At 38.8% G+C, this 9,657-nt stretch overlaps 1 protein-coding gene across 2 annotated transcripts in view; it reads left to right on the forward strand.

The window, feature by feature from the left end:
- Positions 1-9,182, forward strand: part of LOC123515918 (glutamate [NMDA] receptor subunit 1-like) — a 23,634-nt gene extending 14,452 nt beyond the window's left edge. Inside the window, exons 9-10 of one of the 2 annotated variants that reach the window (XR_006678013.1) lie at positions 6,539-6,685; positions 6,958-7,146. Coding sequence is in view for 1 of the 2 variants with exons in the window: in XM_045274817.1 (XP_045130752.1) it covers positions 7,946-8,094 (149 nt within the window). In the remaining variant the exon portion in view is untranslated. Of the gene's footprint in view, positions 1-6,538; positions 6,686-6,957; positions 7,147-7,945 lie in introns of those variants that run through there. The other variant, XM_045274817.1, reaches the window with a different exon arrangement.
- Positions 9,183-9,657: the final 475 nt, after the last annotated feature.

Below are 9,657 nucleotides of genomic sequence, written 5' to 3' on the forward strand. Positions count from 1 at the left end.
TGTCAGAAAACAAATGGGGTTGGAAGGTGTATCATGCTGGGTGCTAAAAGAATATAAAGAGCAGCTGTTGCATCTAATTTGGGAAAGGATTACAAGTTGATTAAATGAAGGAAGAACTGGTGCTGGCAACAGAAGAAGCTAGAAGAACAAGAGGACATGTAAAGAAGATTAGGATGAGGCAGTGTGTGAAGGATATTAGAAAATACAGTTTTCCACATAGAACGGTGGAAAAGTGGAATGCATTGAGTGATGAAGTTATTACAGCACATAATGTGCATAACTTTAAAGAAAAATTTGATAAATGGAGACATGGAGTCAGGGAGACAGGACACTATGAGCCTTGCTTGAACCATGTACAATTAAGTAAATACAGGTAGGTAAATGCGCACACACACACACACACAGGCAAATGGGCAAGCTCTTAATGTGTGGCCCCTGTTCACCTAGCAGTAAAAAACAGGATGTAACTCGAGGGGTTGTGGCCTCGCTGTATGTGGAGTGTGTTGTGGTCTCAGTCCAAGATCGGTCTATGAGCTCTGAGCTCGCTCCGTAATAAGACTGGCTGGGTAGAGACAGGTGAATTACACACACACACACACATCAGTGCTGAGAGACTCGTCTCCGGCTGCGGACGGGAAGAAGTGAAAATACCTATGGTGTTACAGGGCCCGGGTACTCTAAGTTAGTGTCCTGTTGATGTCCTACTGTCATAGTGTTGAAAGTGAGGGATATGGAGAGTGGTCCCTGAGATGAGAGTATGGGCGGTGATTGTTTGGCCGTAATCAGCTGACGATAACAAACATGGCTACCCTAGACAACCTAAGGATTTTGAAGGTTTTGTAACTACTCCAAGAGGACTGGAGAAATTAGATATGGATGCAAGAATCCAGGCACTGGAAAGTAAGTTCCTAAACATTTTGTCCATAGAAGAAAAACTGGATAGAGTTATAGCCGAGAATGATTCGTTCAAAAAAGATATCTATTTGTTAACGATAGCGAATAAAGAGCTATTGAAGGAAAAAGTAGAGATGGAGAAGGAAACCAACAACTAAGGAAACAATGTGAAGAGATGAAGGCTAAACTCCTAGAAATGGAGATGAAAATATCCGAAGGGGACTTGAGGAAGGAGGAATGCCTTAATCTAATTGATGCCAGGATGAAAGAAGTGAACCATGAACATCAGGAGGTACAAAGGTCCTTTAGGAGATAGTGAAAAAGCAGGAAGAGGAAAATAAAGTGATTACGCAGAGTGAAATGGTAAAGGCACTAAAGGAAAATGAGTATGTGGTGAGAGATATTGCTGAAAAGAAAAATGTGTGATCATAACAGGATTGAGGAGGAAACTAACAGAAACTGGCAGGTAGGAGGATAAGGAAAATGACAGGATTAAGTCTTTACTGAATAAGATCTCTGTGGAAGAAGAGGACCTATATGCTGAGGTAGAAGAAAGTGTGAGATTGGGAGCTTTTGAGGAAGGCAAGAATAGACCATTAAAATTGAAATTAAAGTCTCAGGTGGCAGCTGAGGCCTTGTTGAGGAGGGCTTGGAAACTTAAGGACTCTGAGGAAACCAAAACAATTTACATAAGAAGAAATATGTCACAGGATGAGCGAATGAAAATGAAAGAGCTTGTAACTGAAGTGAAAGAGAGGAATGACGAAAGAACAGAGGAGGAAAAGACCAAGTTTTTTTGGAGGATGAGAAATGGGAGGCTAAAGAAGTGGTGGATAAAACAGGCGGAATAGACATTACATGGAAGAAAGAGACTAGGAATGGAATACAAGTGACTTACATGAATATAGATGGATTTCTGTCTAAGAGGCTAGAATGTATGGATTACCTAAGAAATAATGAACCGGACATAATGTGTGTAGTGGAAACAAAGCTAAGGCCGAAATAAAGCTAGACTGGTTTGTTGTAAAACACTACAAAGTATGGAGAAATGATAGAAAAATAAAGGAGGTGGTGGTATAATGGTTCTTACTAAGGAATATCTGATAGTGAAGGAGGTGAATTTAAGAGAAATGAGGAAGTGATAAGTATGCTTATAACAGATGGCAAGAGGGACATTAATATTATAACAGTATACATACCACCAAGAACCAGTGTTTGGGAATATGAACAGTACCAAATGGTGATGAAAAATACTCTAGACAGAATGAAGCAAGAACTCATCAGAAAGGATAGAATGATGATAGTCGGAGACTTTAATTGTAAAGAAATAGTGTGGGAAGACTATGAAGTGGTGAACGGTGGTGAGTGGGCAGAGGAATTGTTAAAGGTAGCAACAAATAACTTGATGACACAGTGGGTGAGATACCAACAAGGTGCAGGGGACAAGATGTTGCAGCAAGGTTGGATTTGGTATTTACCAGGGACATCTCTCTAAAAGAGGAAATTGAACATAAATGTCCCTTAGGGAGAAGCGATCATGATGCCCTAAGCTTTGAGCTGGCTACGGAATTAAGCACGAATAAGATTGTGGAACGCAGGGAGGAAAAATTAAATTAAATTAGGGCAAATTATAACCATATAAGGGAGTTCTTTAATGAAATTGACTGGTCCGTAGTATACCAGGAAAGGGATATGCAATTGAAATACGATGAATTTGTCAGATGCCCACATCATAGGTGAAATATGAGAAATATGAAGATACAAGAAATAAAGAAAAATGGATGTATGATAGTTTGCCAGTATGCAGTGTGTAATAGATAAAAGAGATTAGGAAGGGCAGGAAGGTCAAAGGAAACATTTAATGAAGGAGTTGAAGCAGCCTGGGAGATATATAGAGGTCAGGAAACACTGTGGTGGTGTTGTGTTCTTGGATGTTGTTGAAAAGTGAGTTCACGTGAGCTTGTACTTGATTGGTGAAAGTACATTCTGAGGGGCGTGTTGTGGGTCAAGACACGCCCCAAATGAAGGAAATTGTAGAGGATTGGGGAGAGAGAGAGAGAGGAAGAGAGGACAAAAGCTTAAATGGCTGATAGCTGAGGGGATTTTGACTTCATATATAACCAGTAAGAGAACTATAAGTTGCAATGCAGTCTTTTGAGGTAAATTAGAATGGAGGAGGAATCATGATAGGAGGTTTAGGTATTAGTGGAAGATTATGAGTGTTTGGACTTTGGATAATGAGATAATTTGGATCTATGAGTAAGGAATTTGTATACAGATAGAGTGCATGTGTTGCTCTGAAGAATAAGTTACATAATATATTTACTAGTGTGATGTGTATGAAGAAGTGGTTCCATGATGGGTAAAGAAAGAGATTACTTGAAGTCACTTGTGTGGAAATATCAATATTTGTCATTATATTTGGTGGTGAGTTGTCATTTTGTTGAAGGAGTCAGGTAAGAATTACATTAATCTGACATATTCTTGCATCAAAAGGTTTTAAAATCATCCACTATATCTTCATAAGTGAACAACATCTGAACATGGTGCTTTATTTATCAGTAAATCTCATATGAGAATATTAATTTTTCCCAATAGATATAAGAATGACCTTTACTTGGTACATGAATGAAGAACCACTTGAGTACCAAAATATATTACCATACACATATAATTACTTGACTGTTCAACAAAAATGACAAGTAACAAGAAATATAATGACAATATTGATATTTAACAAGTGACTTACAAGTAATCTCTTTCTTTTGGTAATACATGGAAAGTTAATTGTAAAATTGACACTAGTAAATATGTTATGTAACTTATTCGTCAGAGCAACACACATGACATAGTAGGAATAGATACAAATTCTTACTCATAGATGAAAAGAAGTATATAATGAGTCATTATGAACCAAAGTACAAACACATAAATCATAATAAACTAATACCACATAATACCTAAATCAATCTTGATTCCTCCTCCATTCTAATTTACCTCAAAAGACTGCATTGAACTTATAGTTCTACTTACTGGTTATATATGAAGTACAAAAGTCAGCTATGCAGGAGGTGGCCCGAAACGCGGTTGAGAGCTTCCTCTCCTCTCTCTCTCTGAATCCTCTACAATTTCCTTCAGGAACTTATGGGGCGTGTCTTGACCCACACAACACGCCCCTCAGAATGTACTGTTCACCAATCAAGTACAAGCTCACGTGAACTCCATGTGGGGTATCAACAACATCCAAGAACGACAACAACACCACAGAATGTTTACCTGACCTGGGCTATATATCTGGCTGCCCTGGGTCAACTGGCCTGGGTAATTAAATGTTTCCTTTTGACCTTCCTGCCCTTCCTAATCTCTTTCATGGCTGGATACGGCTACACACCACATACTGGCGAACTATCATACATCCATTTTTCTTTATTTCTTGTATCTTCATATTTCTCATATTTCACTTATGATGTGGGCATCTGACAAATTTATGGATTTGTATAACTCTGCTGTAAAAAAGTTTGTGCCATATTACAGAAAGAGGACTTTAGATAATAAACAGTGGTTTAATAGAAATTGTGAAGAAGCAAAAAAGAACAAAGAAAAGGCATGGAAAAAACTTAAGAAAAACAGTGATGTATTATCAAGAGAAGTTTACAAAACAGCAAGGAATAGATATGTTGAAGTAAGGAGAACAGCACAGAAGAAATATGAACAGAGGGTTGTGGAAAACTGTGATAGTGACCCAAAAATGTTTTACAAATTCATAAATGGAAAACTAAATATAAGGGAGGCAATAGAAAAGGTAAAAATGGGAAGAAGTATATGAGGATGCTGGAGATATAGCTGAAATTTTGAACGACAACTTTTGCAAAGTGTTTACAAAGGAGGAGCATTTTATGGGAGGAAGGCCTACGGAAATAAAGCAAATGCAGGACATCATGGTTACTAAGGAAGATGTAAGGAAAATTATAAGCAATCTGGATATTAATAAATCAATGGGGCCAGATGGCATATCTGGGAGGTTGCTAAATGAATGTAAGGATCAATTGTTGAACCCCGTATTTGATATTGTGGAAACCTCCATACGAACAGGATTAGTCCCGAAAGAGTGGAAAAGAGCTGACATTGTGCCTATATATAAGAATGGTAGTAGGATGGAACCACTAAATTATAGACCAGTATCGTTAACTAGTATATTGTGCAAGGTATGTGAAGAAGTAATTAAAGCTAAGTGGAAAACATTCTGAGTGAAAGACAGTTTGGTTTCAGAAAGGAAGATCGTGCATATCCAATTTATTATGTTTATATTCAAGAGTGACTGACATACTACAACATAGATGGGTGGATGCTATCTACCTGGACTTGAGAAAGGCCTTTGATAAAGTACCACACAATAGACTGATGTGGAAACTAAAGAAGATTGGAGGAGTAAATGATAAACTAGCAAAATGGATGGAAAATTACTTAGTGGGAAGAGAAATGAGAACAGTGGTGAGAGGAAGGAAGTCCGAGTGGAAGAAGGTAACCAGTGGAGTTCCACAAGGGTCAGTGCTTGGTCCCATCATGTTTTTGATTTATGTTAATGATATGCCAGTAGGAATTGACAGTTACATGAACATGTTTGCGGACGATACTAAAATTATGAGGAGAGTAAAGAATGTGGAAGATTGTAACAAGTTACAGGAAGATCTTGATAAAATATATGAGTGGAGTAAGGAGTGGCAGATGGAATTTAATATAGACAAGACCCATGTTATGAAAATGGGAAGAAGTAGATACAGACCAAACTGGGATTACAGGCTGGGTGATGAGAAAATTAAAGAGACCAATGAGGAGAAAGACTTAGGAGTAACCGTGCAAAACACTTTGTCACCGGAGAAACACATTAACAAGATTTTTTGGAAAACATATAACATGCTTCAAAATATTGGCCTTGCATTCCACTACCTAGATGAAGGAATGATGAAGAAGATATTATGTACCTTAATAAGACCCCAGTTAGAATATGCAGCTTGTGTCTGGTCACCGCATATGAAGAAAAATGTGAAGAAGGTAGAAAGGGTACAGAGGCTGGCAACAAGGATGGTACCAGGACTCAGGGAGTTAGACTATGAGGAAAGACTGAGGAAGCTGGGGCTGACCACATTAGAAGAGAGAAGAACAAGAGGAGACATGATAACTATGTATAAATTGGTGAACAAGATTGACATACTGGACAGAGAGTTGATAAAGGTGACCACAAGTAATCATCTCCGAGGACATGGAGAAAAGCTAATAAAAGACATCTGTCTAAATGACATGAGAAAATACAGTTTCCCGCATCGTAGCATCGATAAGTGGAATAAACTGAGCAGTGATGTCGTTGATGCGGTGTGTGTCAATCAGATGAAAGAGAGATATGACAGGAATGGACAAGGAGACAGGACACAGAGAGCTTAGCTCGGGCCCTGTAATACACAAATAGGTAAATACACAAAATGGCTTGAACAGTCTCTCTCTCTCTCTCTCTCTCTCTCTCTCTCTCTCTCTCTCTCTCTCTCTCTCTCTCTCTCTCTCTCTCTCTCTCTCTCTCTCTCTCTCTCTCTCTCTCTCTCTCTCTCTCTCTCTCTCTCTCTCTCTCTCTCTCTCTCTCTCTCTCTCTCAGGAATGGGAATAGCAAGCATCATGTTCATGGTAGAACTAACTCTGAGAATACTGCCTAGCCTGCATACATCTCATGCCTGAGTGACTCGTCATCTGACCTGATGCCTTACACTGGTGATACTGCTAGAGTGACAGTTGGTTCCAATGTGTGAGTATATATTGCTGTGCCAAAAATTATCATTTATTTATGTATATATTTTTTCATGATAGAAGTCCTTGTCTTTGCAATCTAAATTTGTCATATAAGTTGTCTTATCTTGATACAAGATAGATATGTTCCATGCTTCGAAGGAGTCAAGGATCACTTGCCTATGAATCAGCAAGTAGAAAGTGATATTTCCAATTTCATTTTTTTCTCTTTTCCTTTTAAGCTCCAGTCTGAAAGTTAGCTCTTTTTTCCACTTCTCTCTTTCTTTTCAGTATTCAAGTTTCATCAGTCATGACAGGAACTTCTGTCAGAAGGATGTCTAACCTGGAATATATAATAGATAGACTTCTTGAAGCCATAATTGTCTGTTAGTGATTCACCTAACTTGTATCACTGTAGACAGAGTATCATAACCATGTGAGTTATGGTATGGATGGCATTAATAAAAATTAGCACTATCACCATTGGTATTTGAACATAGAACTCCACATGTATACCAACCACTCAGCCATTAGTTCCTCTAAACCATTTGTTATTTTATCATATTCTCTCTCTCTCTCTCTCTCTCTCTCTCTCTCTCTCTCTCTCTCTCTCTCTCTCTCTCTCTCTCTCTCTCTCTCTCTCTCTCATATGACTTTTAAACACTACACCTTGCTGCAGTGCAGCTTTTAGAACCCATGGGTGGGTTTAACCTATTTGCATCACCATCTCTGTTGTCTGGTGCTCAGTGACCCAAACTTCACCACGTGGTTTGGTAGTTTGGATGTCATGTTATACCACTATTACCACTTAAAATTATTAAATTCAGACAATAATTTTGGAGTTGTCTTATCCATCAAAATATATAGTAGTATGTATTGTGTGCTGTATGAAAACTTGGTCCAGATGGTACTCGTAGCAGGATCCCAGTCACCATCTCACCTCCCCCTATACCCTGCTACTCACAAATAACTCTGCCTCTATCTTGGGAAAATGATCATTATGGTCACCTCACTCCTCCAAGTTGCCATTCATGCACTCAATCTGTTCCTGCCTGTCTGGCCATCCCAGCATCAATATGTTTCTTCTAAGATGTGACAGCATCTCAGTCCCTATCAATATCTTTGTTGCACTACACATCTCTCAGACATCCTCTTGCTTATCACTGCACCACTTCACTGCCTTTCCTTTGGTCCAGAATCACTTCATTGATGTTCCTCATTGCCGCCTGCAAATCCTTCTTTCACTGGCCCTGTCCACCTACTCGTGTGTCGCCTGCAGATCCCTCCTGCACTCTGCTGCCCTCTTCACTGCCACTCCTCTGCCTTCTCTTGTCCTGTGGATTACTCAAGAAGTCATCTCTCCCTTTCTGCCAGTCCTCAAGTCGTCACCATCATCACAACCAAAATTTAAGTGCCCAATTAATTTAATCGTTCCTTGTTTTCTCCAGTTTTCTTTCATCTGGTATTGAACTGTGTCTGTCTAATTATGTCTCTCTATCTATCAATCAGTTTAATTTTCCAACTCAGTCAGTGTGCATACATAACACCATACATGTTTATTCATGAGTCTCATCAATTCCCAAACTTTTCTGGCATAGAAACAGGTCATCTGTATATTTAGAGGATAGAGGAGGAATGTACTAGGCATTCTGCCATTTCTGACAAAGAAAAATTATGTCTTGAAATCTTGCATCTGTCATGAGCCATTGACCTTGCTGGGCTTTTAGTGAAGTCAGATAAATGAAGGCCTATCCATCATATTTAGTTACAAGATTCATATTCTCACCAATCATTTTGCTATCAGAGATCCTCAAGGCTAATAATCTCAAGTAAATTTTCTCACTTCAGTCTTTGTCTTTCATTCCTAGGAAAACCAATTCAGTTGTTTGTGTTATCACATAACATTGCCCGTCTTAGCCATCATAGATCATCCTGCCATGCCAACTAGGGATGAGATCAAGACACATCAACACTTCGACGCATTATGTTCTATTGTTACTACAATCAATCTGGTTACAAAATTAATCCCCCTAAAGTTACAAGTGGGTCCTGATATATTTTCATGCAAGATGGTTTATTATGAGGTCTCTACTGACAATTCTAACGAGTGCTTCTCTTAGATCATGATTCCTTAATTTTTTGTGAATATCATTCTTTACCATATCCACAACTCTTCTCATAGGACATCCAGTTCATTACTGATGCCTTTCACAAGCAAAATGATCATACATCTGGCAATCTATGAGGAATGATATTTTCAGTATTATGCTCTCTTCTCTCAACATGCTCACTACAGTCCTTCCCTTCCATATTTCATTGCTACAGCATCTTGGGATGTAATGTCTGACGATTTGCTCAAGTTTCCATTTACATAGTGTGGCCATCAACATCTCTTGGTGTGCATTAATAGTTTTTCACATTTCACAAACCTTGCTGTCAAAGACAAATCTGCATATTCTGTGGGTTGTGCTCTTTGATAGCATAATCTATCCTCATTGCTCTCCTTTGTCCTCTTATCTGACAGTGGCACAGAATTTAATAATGCAGTTTTACAGATTTGTAAAGAATTTCACTAAGAAATGTAAAGGCCTGTCCACACTAGGAAACATTGTTTGGAAACAGTGTTTCCAAACAGTTTGGAAACAGTTTGCAAACTGTTTCCAAACAATATTCCATGTGTATTTGTTTCCCATCCAGAATGGGAAACACTGTGTGTGTGGTGGAAGTGATGAATCAGTAGCCGCATGAGGCTTGCAGCGACAACACCATGTGATCAGCAGAGAAAACTCTAGAACTTATTGAATTGTTCCATTCATCCCCAGCATTGTGGGATGTGACATGTGGAGATTAGAAGAATAAGATTAAGAAGATGGATGCCGTGATGGATATTGCTGAAAAACTTTCTGCAGACGTAATGTAAAATTCAGAGGCTGCTGCAGGAATTTCTACACACAGGCATCCTAATGACAACTGAGGTCTGGACAGGAAAAC

This window comes from Portunus trituberculatus, chromosome 40 (assembly GCF_017591435.1).
Source record: "Portunus trituberculatus isolate SZX2019 chromosome 40, ASM1759143v1, whole genome shotgun sequence".
NCBI classification, from domain to species: domain Eukaryota; kingdom Metazoa; phylum Arthropoda; class Malacostraca; order Decapoda; family Portunidae; genus Portunus; species Portunus trituberculatus.